This window comes from Gavialis gangeticus, unplaced genomic scaffold (genome assembly GCF_001723915.1).
Source record: "Gavialis gangeticus isolate Ggan-Ray unplaced genomic scaffold, GavGan_comp1, whole genome shotgun sequence".
Taxonomy (NCBI): domain Eukaryota; kingdom Metazoa; phylum Chordata; order Crocodylia; family Gavialidae; genus Gavialis; species Gavialis gangeticus.
In genome coordinates this window covers 12,028,235-12,046,561 of record NW_017729022.1, presented here as the reverse complement: position 1 = coordinate 12,046,561, position 18,327 = coordinate 12,028,235, and the positions used below count along the sequence as shown (strand labels likewise).

Genomic DNA, 18,327 nt, shown 5'->3' with positions numbered 1-18,327 from the left:
ACAGTCGAATAAACAAGATTCAGCGAGGACAAGTGCAAAGTCCTGCGCTTGGGACAGAATAACTGAATGCACGATACAGACTATGGAGTGATTGGCTAGGCTGAAGTACCGGAAAGAAGCACCTGGGAATTACAGTGGACCAGGGGCTGAATATTAGGCAAGGGAATTGTGGGGCTAATAGGGCTTACACCCCCCCGCAAATGTGGGGCAGTGGTAGGGCCACAAGGCAGCCCAGCCACAGGCTTCTGGAGGCTGCAGCAGGGGTGGGGAGGGAGTGGGCTGGGGCTGGGGCAGATGCTGCACAGCCAGTGGGGTGCAGGACTGAGCCATGAGCGCTTTGTCCAGGGGCTGTGGTTCCTGATGCTATGTGCACCCCAGGAGGCATGGGAGGGTGTGCGCCCTGGATCCGCATGAGACATTATGGAAGGGGTGGGGGGGGAGTGGGTCTGTGGCAGGCACTGCACAGCTGGCAAGGAGCGGGACTGAGCCACCAGCAGCTCTTCCAGGGGTTGCAGCTCCTGCTGTTACACGCACTCCAAGAGGCCTGAGGGGCGTGTGCCCCAGATCTGCATGGGGCACGGTGGACTGCCACTCACTGAGGGCTAGGGCGGAACTGAGCTCTTCCCAGCTGGGAGGCAGGGGGAGCTGGGCCAGGCTGTGCACACGGTGCAGGGTGGTGGCACTGAGAGCAAGGCTATGGGGGGGCTACAGCCTCCCCAGATTCTTTGTAGCCCCCACTACCAGCACTGCCACCACCCAGCCCAGCTCCCCCCTGCCAGAAAGAACCTGGAGCTGCCCCAGCCTGCAGCTGCAGCCCACCCTTCCCTGTGCAGACCCAAGGGCACACGCCCCCAGAAGCCTCCTAGGATGCATGCAGTGGTGGAAGCTGCCACCCCGTCCCCGCATCAGGTGCCCCCCCAGATGAATTGCTACCGGCTCTGTCCAGTGCCCTGTCCTGGCTGTGCAGGGCAGGGACTCAATCTGCCCCCCACCTCCCGGGCCCTTTCCCACACATAGTTACTTGCCGGGGTGGGGGAGGGGGAATGTGCATGTGCACATGTGCTCAAGCCCTCCCCCCCCCCCCCCATTTTTTTTTTCTCCCTTCACCTATGATTTGGGTCATCTGCAAATTTAGCCACCTCACTACTCACCCCCTTTTCCAGATCATATATGAATATGTTAAACAGCACTGGTCCCAACACAGATCTCTGGCAGACCCTACTGCTTGCTTCTTTTCATCCCGAAAACTGATCATTTATACTCATTCTTTGCTTTCTATCTTTAAAACAAATCCTAATCCACAAGTGGATATTCCCTGTAATCCCGTGACTACCCAATTTAATTAAGAGTCTCTCATGGGGGGCTTGTCAAAGACTTTTTGGATGTCCAGATATACTGTCAACTGGATCATCCTGATCCACCTGCTAACTAACACTCTCAATGCAGGTTGGTGAGGCATGATTTCTCTTTGATGCCACATTGATTCCTTCCAAGCTAGTCATGTTCAATCATGTATTGAACAAATCTTTAATAATTGTTTCTACCAATTTTCCAGCTACAGAAGTTAGGCTCATTGACCTGCAGTTCCCCAAGTCCCCTTCTAAAGCCTTTTTTAAAATATAATAGTCATACTGGCAAACCTCCAGTCCTCTGGCATCAAAGCTGTTTTAAGTGATATGTTGCATACTACAGTTAGGAGTTTGGCTATTTGCAATCTGAACTCTTTCAGGGCCATAAGGTGAAACCAGTCAGGTCCCTGGTGATCTGCTACTGTTTATGACCTCAATTACTGAAACCTCAATTTGAGTCAGCTCCACTGACTTGCCCCTAGAAAGGACTGGATCTGGTGAGGGAATTTTCCTAACATCTTCCACAGTGAAGACAGATGCAAAGAATCTATTTAGGTTCTTAGCAATGGCCCTGTCATCCTTTAGCATGCCTTTTACACCTTGATCATACAAAAGTCCAACTGACGCCTGAGCAGGTCTTCAGCTTCTAACGTACTTGTTTATGCCCTTTTTTTCCTCATTAGGATTTTTCTTCCATATTTTAAAAGAAGCCCTTTTTTCAGTTTATTGCCTCTGCAACTCTGCCGTTAAACCATGCTATCTTTCCTTTCATCCACTTTCCATTTTTTTTTTTAATTACGGTATGCATTTGCTCTATGAACAGAATAGGATGCAGTTTAACACAGATAAGTGCCATGTGTTGCACCTAGGGAGGAAGAATAATCAACACACCTATAGCCTGGGAGGTACCACTGTAAGTAGCACAACTGTGGAAAGGGATCTTGGAGTTGTAGTCTACTCCAAAATAAACATGAGTCACCAATGTTATGAAATAGTAAGTAAAGCTAACCGCACTCTTTCTTGCATAAGTAGGTGCATCACAAACAGGTCTGAGGTGATACTTCCCCTCTATGCGGTGCTGGTCAGGCCGCAGCTGAAGTAATGTACCCAGTTTTGGATGCCACACTTCAAGAAGGATGTAGATAACTTGAAAAGGGTTCAGAGAAGAGCCACCCATCGAGTTAAAGGACTACAGGAAAAACCCTTCAAGGACTGATTGAGGGACCTGAATCCCTTCAGCCTCCACAAGAAAAGGCTCAGAGGTGATCTTGTGGCTGCCTACAAATGCATCGGGGGGGGGGGAAAGGCAGCAGGAAACAGGGGATATGATGTTTACCAGGGTGCCCATCAGGGTAACTAGAAACTGGCCACAAACTGAAGGAAAGCAAATTTAGATTGGACATCAGGAAAAAATCCTTTACAGTGTGGGTTGCCAAAATATGGAATACTTCCTTGGTGGTATTTAAGAGGAAATTGAACAAACACCTGGCTGGGGTCATCTGACCCCAGCACTCTTGCATGCCCAGGGCAGGGAGTCGGACTCAGTAATCTAATAGGTCCCTTCCAACCCTAAAATCTATTAAATGTATGCCTCCAGTGTGGTGTTCTTAAGCAGTTCCCATGCTGCTTGTACACTCTTCACCTCCTTAGGGGACCCTTTTAACTTCTATCTAGCTTCCTCATTTTGGCATAATCTCCCCTTTTAAAGTTAAAGGTTACTGTGGTAGATGTTCTTCTCGTCTCCCCTCCTACATGGATGTCCAAACCAATTGAACTGTGCTCACTATTGCGGAGTGGTTCAGTGACACTTTTTACACTAAATCGTGTGCACTACTCAGGACTAGGTTTCAGGACTAACTGTTCCAGAAAGCAGTCTTTTATCACTTCAAGAAATTTGGTCTCTGCATCCTGGCCTGATGTTAGATTGACCCAGTCTAAATGAAGTCCCCCATTATAACTGTGTTTTCTGCTGTTGCAGCCTCTCTCAACTCCCTCAGCATTTCTAGCTAGCTGCTGTCATCCTATTCTGGGGTTTTATAGTATATCCCCACATGTACTTTTTTTCAATTGAAACAAAAAATTCCTATATGCAGAGATTCTATCGTACCTCTTGTCTATTGAAAAAAATCGACCTTGATTCAAAGCAGTATTGGTCACTTGCCAACCAGCATGACCTATTTAAGTTCCCCCATCTTGGATCTTAGATGTTTAGCATTAGTCTAATATCTGCTTGGTTTTTTCTTGATGTTTGATTGGCTACCTGTGTGTGACCTTTTAATCAGTAAATCTGTCAGGGCTGGTCTTCTCTGCATTTTACCCAAGAACTCCCTCCCCGCTTCCTAGCCTCATTGTTTATGGTTTCACCCCTATATGGTATGTTAATCCAAAATGTGTGCTGTTCCACACCTGAAGGCTTTCCCCCAAATTTTTAGATTAAGATAAAGATACTCTACCACCTTTTCAATGTCACCTGCCTGCAGATAACATGAATCACCTCTGGCTCCTCCCCAGCATTCTCTAGGAGCTAATCTACACAGCTCATAAGATCTGCTACCTTTGCACCCAGCAGGGAAGTCTTTATGAAGTCTTCCCACACACTACAAACCCAGCTATCTACTTGCCTAATAATCAAATCACCCAATACCACCACCTGCCTCCTTCTATCCTGTGGGATCCCCTCCCCATCCTTGATGTAAGAGGACTATAACATCAACTGACAGGCGAGTCCCATCTAGGAGATTGTTTCCCTCTTTCTCAATCAGATGCTTTCCAAGGCTCTCATCCTCCTTAGCAGCATGGGGGCTGATACAATGGAGATGGGACTTCTCTACAACATCCCCAAATGCCTCATTTATGAACCTCTCTGGCTCCCTTAGTTGCTCCAGTTCTGCCACTATCCCAGGGGGAATGTTCTTGTCCTCTCAGTCAGGAGTTTCTTGCAGTGGGTACACACATATGAAACCTGCACCTGCAGCAAGTAATCATACATGCTGCACTTGGTACAAAAAAAAATGGGTAGCCCCCACACTGCTGCTGGACTTCTATCTGAATCTTTTTTTAAATTGTTAAACATTGTATATGAAAACAGTCATTGCTGCTACGTTTTTAACTGCCTGCTCAGTTTTTAAGGTAAGCTGAAAAGAGTTGTGCGTGCTTTAAAAGAATGGCTTTTCATTTAGGAAAAAATGTTTTTGACAACTAAACACAAAGTCTGGTTAACTATACAAAAATTCTTAATATTTAGATATATAAGCACATATATATGCTAAAAAACTTTCAGCTGTTTTTTGTCCATGTTACATATAATGAAATCACACCAATGTAACTACTGTTTTCACTTCTGTAATCACCTTCCTATTTTCATCACCGGAGGCATATATGTGTAGTTAACATTTTCTGATTCAATCTTCCTTTATGATGCAGAGATGTTTTTAGAATAGAAAATAATTAGTAATTTCACCAAAGTAAATAAAAGAAACATGCATTTTGAATACTTCATTGCAATTTACTCTAATGCAGTGATTATCATCCAGGGTGCTGCAGCATCCTAGTGTACCTTGACATCCTTTTAAAGGTGCTGCAAATTGCTACAGAATGTTAGCACTGTTAGGGGTACAAACATGATTCACAAGATAAACCCAGAGGTGTCAAATAGGAACTCATATTGTCAAAAACATGCTGACCTGTTGCGGTCTGAGTTCTTTGCAATAAAAGAATTGCACTATTATTTCTCCAAAGTAAATGAAAAAACAGCAAGTAAAAACTACGAGCTGGCACTTTCCAAGGGGGGGCTCAGGTCTAACAAGGGGTGCCTTGAGATTACAAAGGCTGAGAACCAGTGCTCTAGTGAATGCCACTATTAAAAGTTTATTAGTGTATGCGATGAAAAGTTTTCACACTTCAGCGGTTTGAAAAAGATGTTTAGCAGGGTGAGCACAATCCTTCATATCCAAGTTCCTTAAAATCACTGTGCTCCCCCATATAAATATTATAAACATCTTATGGTTAGCCTGTATGAAAATGTAGTCAAACTTCTGATAAGATCAGCAAATGTCTATTTAGTATATAAACACTTTCCCATGAAACTGAACATTTTTATAAAAGTTTACCAACAGAAAAATGCAAATATACATCAAAATAAACAAACCAGATTACTAATATAAAGTCCAAATAGCCAAACCTGAGCCAATTTTTATCTTATATCTCCTAAAGAGATTAAACCAGAAAGAAAACATTTTCTAAAGAAAATCTTTCTGGCCACTGGGTGCCACTCTTGCTCTGTATAAAACACACACTCCTCTACCCCACCCAAGCTTTAAACAATTAGGTGTTTTTTTTTAAAAGGGAAGCAAATGTAAAGTACAAAAGTATTTTTACAGGGGTGTAGGTTGTAGCTGTGTTGGTCTAAGGACATAGGCAGACAAGGTTCTTTGGGTAAATCTGGTATCTTATTAAACCAACTCAAATAGTTGGAAAAAATGCTTAGCAAGCTTTCAGGTTCAAAAACCCTTCATCAGGCCAAGAAAGTATCTGCAGTTGGTGTGCGCTCTTCCTGGATGGAATGAATAGTAAAGAAGCCAGAGGCTGGTACGCATGCAAGAAAGGCAGTCAGTGAAGATGTAAACTGAAGTCAGCGGGTGAGAGACAGGCTGGGGGGGAGAGGGGAGGTGAATGTAGCAGGCAAATAGTGGAGAGGTACCTGGGGAGTCAGACGTCAGGCAGGTTATAATGTGTCATAAATCCAATGTCTATATTTAGTCTGTGATTTTTTGTATCCAGGAGGTTGATGAAGTGAAGTTCATAGACTCATCTGTGAAAAACGGTTTGCAAATTCTCTTTGAGCATTTTAACTGAGAGACTAGGGAAAGACAGTGGTTTTCTTGTGAGAAATGTGCCCCCACCAGTAATTGAATATTCTTGCCTTTAAATAGTTTTCCAGCGTGCATTCATTCTGGTGTGCAAACAAGAACTGCCTTTACTACCTTTAATGAAAAATTTCAAAAGTTGCAGTGGAAGTAGCTGTACTAGGAAATTTTAGAGGAACAGGTCAAGCATTGACACAATTTTCAATAAAATTATATTAGTATGTACCATAATATCTGTGCCTCAGCAACCCAAGAAAGTATGCTGGTGGAAGTTTAAATTCCTGGCAGGGTCGCTTACACTGAAAACATCTATTCTCTGATGAGGCAGCTGCCATTGGTGCTGAGCAACTGGTGGGAACCAACATTCTCTTCATTTGTTAAATGTGCAAGTGGCTAACAGCAAAACTATTGAAAGAACTTATATGGGTCAAATGGCAACTAAGACACTAACACAGCAGGTGGCAAGTCTCTGATATAGGGTAGGGAGAGACTAACAAATTACATGAGAAATGGCCTTCCCACATAGTGCTCAGAAAACATCTAGTGACAGACAGAGACTGTATCCCTTTCCCATAGATAATTTCTATGTTTCTTTTTTCCTTAAAAGAACATTGAGATGATAAAGGGGTGGTCATGCTATGTAAACAATGCCACTTCACCACATTCCCATATTGTCTGTAGGTCTCTAAGGAGTCGCCAGTGTTGTCTATGAGTGATTTTATCCAATTCCATTACTATTATTTGGGGGTTAAGTGTTACTGGTCATATCAGGCTCCCTGAGTCTGAATGGTCTGCATGAACGCTGTCAGGATGTGATACTGTGCCCCTAACCTCATCACTACATTGTTTTGTTCTTAGTAACAAAGAACTTGGCCAGACTTACTGTCTACAAACAAGCCTAGATACTAACATACAAGAGTAGCCAGTCCATGGTGCTAGCCAGGCCATCTGCAGCAATGGTACAACAAGCACGAAAATAACCCCTACGCCCAGTACAAAGTACTAAGAGTTCCTACGTCCATTTTTTATACACCAATCAAAAAAACCCAACTTCATGTTTAAAAATCCAACTTCATGTTTAAATATCCTAGTTTTCACCAATTAGTAAAACATCTTCAAGTGACATCATGTACACCCTACCACTCATCAATTAGTGTAGCCTTCAAACTATATGGGGACATCTGTTTGCCAAGTCACTCTGATTTTAGTTTTCGTGTTCTGCACTGGTCTTATCACAATTCACTCTTTGTTGGCTTCAGAGGCACCTCTAAAACTAACAAGCTAGTTTTCCAGCACTTTTGTGCAAACTATATACGGTATGCCTACTTTTGAATTCATTGGGGCTCACTTTGGTTCATGCTGTTAGCACAGCCTCTTTGTGATTTGTATATGCACTGATCAACAGTTTTATTAATCCATACTCCAGCAGGCCTACACTGCCATTCATGACACAGTCATGGCTTCTCCTGGACTATGTAGTGACACTAGAGTGGCCAACTAACAGGGCACAGTGACATTAGAAGACATAGAGGGCACAGAATTTGAAGCTTGAATGCAGGTGCTCAACAGCAGTCCTTGCATGTCTGAAGGGAAGGATGGAAATATCCTCTGGTGAACCTTTGGGTGACTGAGCAAACCTGTGAAGACTAGGGATGAGAACATCTAGAAAAGATAACTTAAGAAGGCTGTTTTTCAATAGACCAGACCAGAGAACCCTTTTCACAGCAGAAAAATCCAAGAAATCCTGCTCTCTATGTAGCCTCATGGAATCACATTGTTAGGAAGACTTGAAGCAAAACCTTAGAAAACAACAGTTGTTGCCAAAGCACTAAACTAGTATCATACTGCCACTGCTGCTCTAAAAGAGGCAGTTAACCATGTTAGTCTGAAGTCAGATGAAAGGAAGGGCACAGATGCACCTTAGAGATTAACTTGTTCAAAAAGGCATAAACTTTTAGAGATGTCAGTCTACTTTATCAGATGCTATGAATGGACTTGAAGAGAACAGGGGTAACCAAATGAAAATAAGTACAGTCATTTAAATACAAAGGATAAGGAAAGGAGGAGGAAAGGATGAGGGAGGGGTCACTGCTGAGAAAAGTAAAGCTAGGTTCAACAGATTAAAAGGGATAAACAGATCAGATAACCCACTGAGGGACATAAGGGCAATAAAAGTTAATCCAGGTAGCAGTTTGGGGATCAGGTAATGGGATAAGAAACAGAATCTCTGTTGAGATCATACTTAACACAGTCCAATCTGTAGACGATGTTTTGTTCTGCAATTTCACATTCAAGCCTGTTTTTATTGTTTTGTTGTTTATGAACATCTACTCTGAAGTCAGTAATGGAATGTCCACGAAGATTCAAGTGTTCTGCCAGAGGCTTCTGTGTCTTTCTGGAACTTATGTCAAACCAGTGTCCTTTCATTTTTTCATGCAGGGATCACCCTGTCTGTCCAATGTTGACAGCAGAGGGGAACTGTAAACAGGTGATGGCATATATAACATTATTGGAGGAGCAAGTGAATGAACCCCAGATGTTTAAACCTGTATTACTTGGTCCAGTGATGATGTGGTCTGTGTTGATGATGGGACACAGCTGGCATGTGTTTCAGGAATATAGCCTGGTATGTTGACTTGGTGAGAGTTAGTCTGTTGCTGGACAGATGTCACCTGAGGCTGGAAAGCTGCATGTAAGACAGCTTATCCCACAAGACTATCATGACCTTCTACAATACTGACCTCATGACAAGAAAAACAGAATCTCTGTGGTTGTTATCTACAGCCCCCAGCTTGAACACCTTGGAGACATCATTAGTGACCTCCAGCCCATTCTGGAAAATGATGACCATATAATCGTGGTATCAGGGGACAAGCCTGTTCCAGAGGAATGAGAAATTCGGGGTGCAGCCTCCTGCCAAAGTCCACGGTATGGAGCTCTGCTAGGGACAGTTGTTGGCAACAGAGGGCAGAGCTGCATTAACCCCCGCCACTGCTGCTCACCCCATTATCATGCCCAGATTCAGCCCTCAACAAGCACCGTGATTCCAGCAACTCATCTGTTTTAACTGATTGCTCTTGCACTTGTTAGATGACAAATTCCCAGGGTCTCAGTGCAATTTAAACCAAGTCAGGGGATAGGAAACATTATTTTTGTTGAAAAACAGATTCAAGCAAAACATTGTAAACAGAACCTCATTCTCTATAAAGCTTTCACTGATATCAAGAAAATCTCTGATAGGGCCAATATATTCAGCCAATGGTGCCTTCCTCATTGTTCTGCAAAATCTTCATAAAGGAATGCGTGGCAGAGTAAGGAATGGCACTGATCTCTCTGAGCCTTCCCCCTTCTCTGATGGAGTGAAACAAAGTTGTGTCTTTGAACCTGTTTTTCTTTACTTTGTTCTCCAAAGCATGTGCAGAGAAAGCAGTTGGTTACATTCAGGTCAGTGAAAAATATTACTGTAAATTTCTGCACATCTAGAATGATGTTAAATCATGCGAGCCACAAACTGTATTGCGTCACCACTAAAAGGCTGAGAGCTTAACTCCAAATGGAGGATGGTGCATCACTGATGTATTCCAAACAAGACCTAGGTGCTGGTTGCCACTTGGCAATTGTCAGACAGATTTTAGCTCACAGTTAGCTCAACCGCAAATGTAGAGAGTACTATTACCTCCATTTTACAGATGGAGACCTGAAGTACAAAGACTCAAGGTTTGACTATGCTGTTAAGCTACCTCAGGTACCTATAACAGTCCAGCTATGGCAATGCATAGCTCAGTAAACTGGCCCAGACAGAGCTCCCTACAGTAAAATAACGTCACAGAAGTAGATGCCACACACACTGTTAATAACTCATCCATGGTCACACTAAGGTCTGAGACAGGATATAGAATTAAATCCTTGATCACCACTGAACCTTAGGCTAGGCCCTAACTCCTGCACTATCATCCTCCTACTATTATCAAAATGTGCATTAAAAGGGTTAAACTAAACTGATAGTCTAGAAACTTCTCATTTGTGTTATTTCTTCCAGTGCAACTAGCAAGTATTTCTACCAGTGCCAGTTACCTTCTATATATAGTCTGATGGCATGGTTCCTCTGCCCACATTATCTAGTTCGAAGTGCTTAACTCCCAGATTCAGACCCCAGCGTTATATCATTCAGGCCATGGGGGTTCCCATGGGTCTGACAATTTGGCAGCAAGGGACCCATGAGGAGCCCTGAGAGTTGAAAATAGTTGTCATGCATGCAGGGCCCTAATCCTAACCCATGGAACCTGATCCGGGTACATGAAGGCAGCACAGGGCCCAATCCTGGCACAGAAGGGTGGCAGGGCCCCAATCCCAGTGCACAGGACCTGATCCAAGCATGCGGTGGCAGCACAGAGCCTCCATCCCCCAATCCCAGCATGCAGGGGTGGCATGGGGCCCTGTTCCCCCAATTTTGTCAAGCAGAGGTATCATGGGGCCTGATCCCTGCATGTGGGATTGGGAAGAGGCAGCATGGGGCCTGATTCTGGCACATGAAGGCAGCACAGGGTTCAATCCAGCCAGCAGAGCAGCCCTGTGCCACTCATCTGGTCCATGGGACAAAAAAGGTGAGCACCACTGGTCAGTTTACTGTACTTACATGAATAAGGTTGATAGCAACACATGGCATATATACACACTTCCAATGCTAGAAATCAGTATCTGTCTTATTGCTACAAAGTAATAGACCAAAAAATGATTTGAAGTGACTAAACATTAATATTCTTTTTGAAGACAATATTAAAACAAAGAAATCAATTATATGAGACTGGGGTGTTTGTACAATAAAAAATTGTGTATTCTTATGCTCTGGACTCAAATGTACGCATACAGAAATCTTCTAGGTTCAAAAGAAATGGGAGCCCTCCCACAAGTTGTTATGGCATTTAGACACAGTCATAATAAAAACATACAATTACAATAATTACTTTTAAAAATGCATTATAAAACGAAGAGTAGGGAAGGAACAACAAAGAGGATAAGCTTGTTCAAAAAATGCTTTTGCAAATATTTAAGTTCTCTAGGAAATATGGAGAATTTAAACATTACGGCTAAGTACAGACAGTCAAAAAAAGCCTGAGGCTGAATCAGTTCAATCTGGGCAGGTTATTGTAAACTGCATAGATTGAACCGATAAGCAAATAAACAGACATTCACTGTTGATTCTGGAAATGCAGCTGCATGCCTACAGTGGTCCAGGCCAGAGGCCTGGGAGTACTCCAGCACAGCTCCCTGCTTGACTGGGGCAGACAGCTTGGGCCAAGGCTAGTTTACCTTCCTTGCCAGAGGGTGGGGAGTATTAACTGGGGAGGTACAAAGTATCCTGGGATACTAGGGGACTATGACTTGACTTGAATCTAGAGGGAATCTGGGACAGAAGTTCAATAAAACAATTTAACCTAAATCAATTACGTCTGATATTATTTCCATTCAGGTTTATCTTAAACCAGCTTCAGCCATTTTGAAAGTGGTATATGTGCACTGCACTTCTGTTGTGTTACAGATTTGAACTGGCTACTGATCACTTATCCTGATTTATGTATAGCTTCTGTCCCTAGCCTAAGGCAGACTCCTTAAGAATTGCCACTGATATAAATATTCCAACAAAAAGCCAGCACATAACCAGACCCTAAAGGTTTATTCCAGTGGTCTCCAACCTTTTAAAGTAGGAGATCACTTCTGGCATTTAAAAGCAATCCAAGACCTACTGTGCGCCACCGTCCCCCACCCCCCAACCACCCAAGCAGGTAAGTCTGTGGGAAGGGTAAGGGGGGAGATCAAGGCAGAGAGAGAAAAAATTATTTGGGGGCACACCTTCCCAGCAGGTAAGTACCACCTGGGTGGGGCCCCAATCAATTTACTCCTGCTCCTGCCTCTGCAGCACTGTCTCTCACCACGGGGGCCTTGATCCAGCCTCCGCCCCTTCCATCCCCCAAGGACTGATCTGCTGGGCTGGGGCATGCACGTGCATGCACGTGGGCACTCAAGCCCCAACCCCAGTCTCATATCAACTCCAAGAGGCTCCAAAATTTACCGCAACGGGCTCTAAGATCTACAGGTGCATCGAGATCCACTGGTTGGTGACCACTGGTTTATTGCTTGATGTAGACTGGTGGCACAAGCAATAAGTAGCTTGTAAATTGAGGATCTGTTGAGGCAGTTTCATGAAGGAGAATTTGATTCTGCCCCAATTAACATGCAGTCATCACCCTTAACTATCTTTAGACTGAAGTTTCCCAGCAGTTTCCTAGGAGATGTCCCAATTCACTGAAACACAACTGAATATATACTTTTAAAACAGGTGGCATTGAGTGCTAGCTGTAAAATAGTTTAAATCTGTACTGTTCAACCTACAACTCACAGGTTGGATCTGGATCCAGACCACAGCCCGATTGGGGGGAGGGGGTCAGAAATCAGTGGCAAGCAGCTCAGCCTAATGTGTCCTGTTCCCAGCCCTGTGCCATGCAAAATATATCCTCTGCAGCCCTCCCTACTCTCATTTTCTCTTCTCCCCTACAGGAGACCCTGCTTACCCAGATGTAAGTTCTCTCCCTCCCCTCTGGCAGTTAAGCCTTTCCCCCTGCCCACCACCTTTCCATCCCCTCCCTCTAAAACTGACAGCCACCTCCTCCTCCCCTTTCCTCCTCCTCTCCCTCCCCTACCAGAGGGGACTCATGGTCTGCAGTGCAGCCAGTTTGCAAACACCTAGTTTCCACTGCTCTAGAAGGTTCAGCTGCATTGATTTACATTAATAAAGTTATATGAATACCTGTATTCAGGTTGTCGACTTGCGGGGTGGTCTTCCCTTGGCCATCTATATCCTGAATCCTCCTACAAAAAGGAAGAGGGGTGGTTAAGTAAAAGTCATCTGAACAAAATAGATTTAAATCACAATTTGCTTTAAATAGAATTTGGAAACACACAGTAAAAACATTTGAGGGTTTTAGAAAAAAAAACAATTTCCTAGTTTTTCAGATGTTTTTCTTCCACTTTTAGTGCAACCCAACCAACTTTTGAGAGCATCCACTTATTCTTTTTCTTCCTCTGCTCCTCCCAAAAAACCTACATTGCAATGCTTTAGAGAGTATCAAACATTACTAACTAAACCCAATCAGGATTGAGTGTCAACTGTAATTTTTATTGAGCCATAACACCACTTGAAGTACAAGGAAGGCTATCAGTTTGAAGTGTTATAAATGATGTGTAATTTTTTGTAACAGCTCGAAGACCAGAGAGATTTGAACTTCAGATGTGAACACTCATTTTTACCTAACAAGTAACTGCCAACCAAAAAACCTAAAAAGAGAAGTGTAACCTCTGTCATGGTACTTGCTTATGTGTTATTGGCGTCAAAATATATTTAAACTGTGTTCGAGTCCAATAGCTTATATATTCAGGCATTTGGGACACGTAGAAAAACTCTCCAAATACCTCATCTTGCTTTCTTATTTGATTCCACACTAGTTTATGGGCAAGGAAAAGGAAAGGCACCTGATCATTTCTCCCACGCAGCCACTGTGTAGAGTTTGAGAGAGTTGGAATACAGCCCTCCTTTGCACTCATGAGGTAGATGATAACATGTATGCCCACAGCAGTAAAAAAGAACAATGTCATCATCATGGGAACATCACAGACTTAGAAGTGAGAATGACTACACAGAAGCATATGTCAAACTTAAATTTAAGAGAGAACTTGGGAGAGGACAGGCTTAGTTCTATAATGAAAATGCTCAGGGTGAAGTGATTAGAGTCACATGCACAGATTCAAAAATGAACAAAATGACAAGTAACATATTTGTGAAAGAAATATCAAGTTACGTACACCTCTATGTGGTGGGCCACTTCTTCGTTCATGGGCAAAACTGCGACCCTCATCATAGTCTCTGTAGTCAACATGACCGTAGTCGTCATATCTACTGTAACTTCCCTCCCCAGGTCTATCTAGTAGTGGTGGTTTCTTGGGTACAATGTTAACTACTCTATGGTAGTCATCCTAAAACACAAAACAAATATAAAAACACTAGGTTTAAATTTAATTACTAAAAATTTCTAACTTAAAAAAAAAAATCACAAAATTAAAAAGCACGCACATGATGTTATTTCAAAAAAATTCTGAGTATTAATCTGAAAGGGAAGGGAAAGATATTATGTAAGAAATGCATTTGAAAACTTGCATTTGAAAACTTTCTAAGTCTAAGTGTATCCCAAACCATGCAGCTGGTTCAATAAAAGGCAACAACCAAAAAAATCTTTTCCTCTGTCAAGTAGGTCTGATGTTTAATAATATTATATGATGTCTAATTTGATGCAGCATCCCAAGCATTATGTGTTTATGATCAAAAAGAAATGTTACAGAAGTGTTCCTTGAGTTGACTTTAAAAGCCTAAAAATCAGGTCTCATTTTAAAAAAGCACCCCCCCCCCAACACAAGAAAACCCTAAACTGTTCCAGCTTTATATTTCTTGTATCTTTTATTAACAATTTCAGGAAGGGCTGTGATAAAACATACCCTGCAAAGCCTCAATAACACAGGGCCTGCCAATAAATGTTATTTATTATCTGAATGTCAATAGTATTCTCAGCCCTAAAGCAGAAAAGAGGCAGTCCTTCCTCCAACAATGACATAATTTGCCTACAGAGCCAATATAATTCTGATACATGCAGTAGTTCTGAGAATGAATGTAAGTTTAGGGAATGTCCTTTAACACTTGTTTTTCTTTTCCTAAGTGCTGCAATATTAACAACAGCTTTAAATACATTTTAACAAGCAGCATATTCCTTTCCCCTGCCCCCCTTTTTAGAACACATTTCTCCATTACAACCCTTTGGTATAAAACATAATATACCATTTATCAAATCAAGATATGAATTCCAACTCTCAATGAGTTTTAGCTTGGCTTGACAAATCTCCCAGCCCCTGCCCTCCCCACGCCACTGGTTAAAGAAGTTTGTTTTTTTTAAATGAAGGAGAGAGGTGCCCATGGCATAACACCTCCACACTGCACATACAGTAATGTGAAATATTTTAAAATGTAATTTTATGCAGTGTTTCCTAAGAATCTAAGCCAAGAACAGTGATGACCACCAAAGAATATGACATTTTTCTGAATTTTTCACTGAATCTCTATTACCATCTCTGGTATCAGCTGATGACAATTTGGGGTTCTCCCTTTGCTCACTGGCTCCTGTTAATTCTATAGAGCACAACAGCCACAGATGTGGGATTAGCTACAAAATAACCTGTCACTTTTTTGCCACTGTAGTGGCAGGGCACTGACAGAACCATGTCTCCCCTATTTTTTACCTATGACTTCCTATAAGATATCTTAGTTCAGCTACATAAGGTGCTTTTGGCTGCAGTATGTATTGGGGGCTGAAGCTGATGATTTTTAGAACTTTGGATAAATAACACCTGCGAAATGCAGGAGACTAGACTCAGTGGCCAGTTCTACGTCCCAAATAAAGTACATTTTGTTTTTTGATTATTCTTTAAACTAAGCAACTGTCTCCAAGATGCATATGCCAAGTGAGTCTGCTGGTTGTGGTACTGCCAGCACTAAAAGCCCCTTTTGTTAACAGACATATGTAGCACATAACTGAAGATGCATACATGTGCTTCTAGAAATTGAATGCATTACATGATCTGACTCTCAGATAAAAGATGGGAGAAAGCTTGAGTACTAGCCCTTAATTTTAAAATTCCCTTCCTTCAGCAGTTTACACTAAGAACTAATTTTGCACTATGCCCTGGCCCCCAAGAGATACACAGGCATGCACAACATTCAGGGGAGAAAAACTAATATGCAGCCCAAATTGCAGTAGTCATTATCTAATGTTGTGAACATTTTTTGGAACTCAATACATTCAAATCACAGATTGTTGGTATTAACATACACAAAACTGTTTGCTCTTACTGCAGAGACTCTTTCAGTGAGGTTACACTAAAACCCAAATCAAATGCCAGCTTACAGACAGCTAATGAAAAAGAGTATAAAATGCAGTCCACGGACTCGGATGCAATGTAGCAGTGATAAATACACACAAAGTCATGTAGGACTTGATAAACTCTTGAAGATTAGCTCACAGAATACCCTTCCTGATGTATAAGTGGTGGCCACGAAAGAAGATATGATTTGAAGCTAAGTTAGAACTAGTCCCGTTTCGATCCACCCAAGAGATCTTACCACAAAGTTATGCTGATGATATAGAGAAAACATGAGAAGTGGTCCAAGTGTAAATTTATAACATTAGGCTGTGTAGAATGCATGCAATCTAACAAAATCATTCAAAATCCTATTCTCTGCCATGTTATCATTGAGAACATCTAAACTCTGAGCATTAACAGTTCGTTTTGAGATATGTGTGTGTGCACGAGTTACAACCAGGTTCAGGACCAAACGTAAGCTTCGTGTCCATTCAGAGAGTTAAAATGCAACAAACTAAGACAGTGATGCTCAACAAGGGTGCCATGGCACCTTAGGGTGCTGTGAGATCTTTTTAAGTGTGCCACAGTGTGATACAGAATATGTCGTTATTAAGGTAAGACAAGAGGTTTTAAATAGAAATCCCCAATTGCCCCCAGGAATGGGGGATGCTGGATAACAAAATATGCCGGTTAAGTGAGCACCACTTCTCCTGCTGCATCTGGGGCGTCCCTCCGCCCCTCCTGTGGCATCACAGTCCCTCCTGCCACATCGCCCTGTGGGCCCTGCAGGACAGGGAGGCAGACCCCGCACAGCCCTGCAGCCTGTTATGTCCCCCGGCTGTGGGGGCTTGGCAGCACAGGCTGCTTTGCCCCTGGCTGTCGGGGCTCAGAGAAAACCAAGCCAGCATGCCGGTTAGTAGAGCATGCCAACTTGTAAGATGCCAGATAGCGCAGCCTTTACTGCTTTCTTATTACTGGTCAAAAATATCTAGTTTCTAGTTTGCTGAAAATGGAGGAATTCTGCTCTTAGCTTTAAAGAAAGTTAAAAATATCACAAAACCAGCAGAAGACCCATACACTGATCAAAAGAAAGAGACCCACATACCCCTTGACTTCTTAATTACTTTTTACTTTTTTTAACATTAATTTCACAGAACGACAATAAGTATTTGCTTTTACTTTAAAAGATCTAAAACTGTTTATTGAAATCCCAATTTTACAAGAACAAAATGAAATCAGAAGCAGGACAAATGCTTTTAACTATACTGTTTCCTTTATCATTAATTCCATTGTACAAATCTAATAAGCAGCAGCTGCCAACTTCACTTTTTGATCATGCAAGTTTTGCTGATTATCTTTGTCCCCCCAAACAAGGTGGTTTCCTAACTGCACTATTTAAGTCCTTGAGTGCCCCATCTTGTTTCTGAATATTATTGAAGCAGCCAATGTTTGACTGCATATAAAAGATACTACAAAATTATTTGCCAGAGGATCTACAGGAAAATACTTTCAACGGCTAAGCCCAGAATCCATATAGGGTCCCAACTGTGCAGACATTCACACAGTGCTCCATTAACTATGTGGGAGTTGGATAGGCCCATGAAGACACATTTACTGAACTGGTGGTTTAAATATAAGAGAATGGTATTGAGCATCCATATAGAAAAAAATGGAATATAAACACACACAGCTTTAATTGAATACAAACACACAGATCCGTATTAGCGAGGATACCTTCACTAATACAAATCATTCAAATATTATAAAAGCCTTAGTCGGTCAGTCTGTCTGTCTGTAATGCTTTATTCGCACTCTGATTGGTTATCTGAAACAAGGAATCAGAGTGCTCCAAGAGTGCTTGGGACCGGAGGCAGCGGTGATGGTGCGCCACCATTATGACAGCCATGGAGCTGATATTGGAGGGCGCCCCCACCCGCCCTGGCCTGAGGCAGCAGCGATGGAGCAGACAGAGCAAGGGGGTGCGGGAGCCTGCTCTCTGGAGGCAGCAATGGCACAGGTTGCTGGCCGAGGGGGCAGAGGAGTCAGCGGGGTAAGCTCCCCCCTCCTTTCCAGATGGTGGTGGCACATGGGTGGTGGGTATGTGCTCCCTCCCCTGTCATTCTTGGGGGGGGGGGGGGGGGGGGGGGGGGGGG

The 18,327-nt window shown here is 42.8% G+C and overlaps 1 protein-coding gene across 4 annotated transcripts in view; it reads right to left on the bottom strand.

The window, feature by feature from the left end:
* The window catches only part of PPHLN1 (periphilin 1), a 152,181-nt gene that overhangs the window by 115,134 nt on the left and 18,720 nt on the right, over positions 1-18,327 (bottom strand). For 2 of the 4 annotated variants that reach the window (XM_019514594.1, XM_019514595.1), the window contains exons 4-5: positions 14,072-14,242; positions 13,020-13,081 (exon numbers count right to left, since the gene is read on the bottom strand). In XM_019514594.1, the coding sequence (XP_019370139.1) occupies positions 13,020-13,081; positions 14,072-14,242 (233 nt within the window). The remainder of the gene's footprint in view (positions 1-13,019; positions 13,082-14,071; positions 14,243-18,327) is intronic. The other 2 variants (XM_019514596.1, XM_019514597.1) reach the window with 1 other exon arrangement.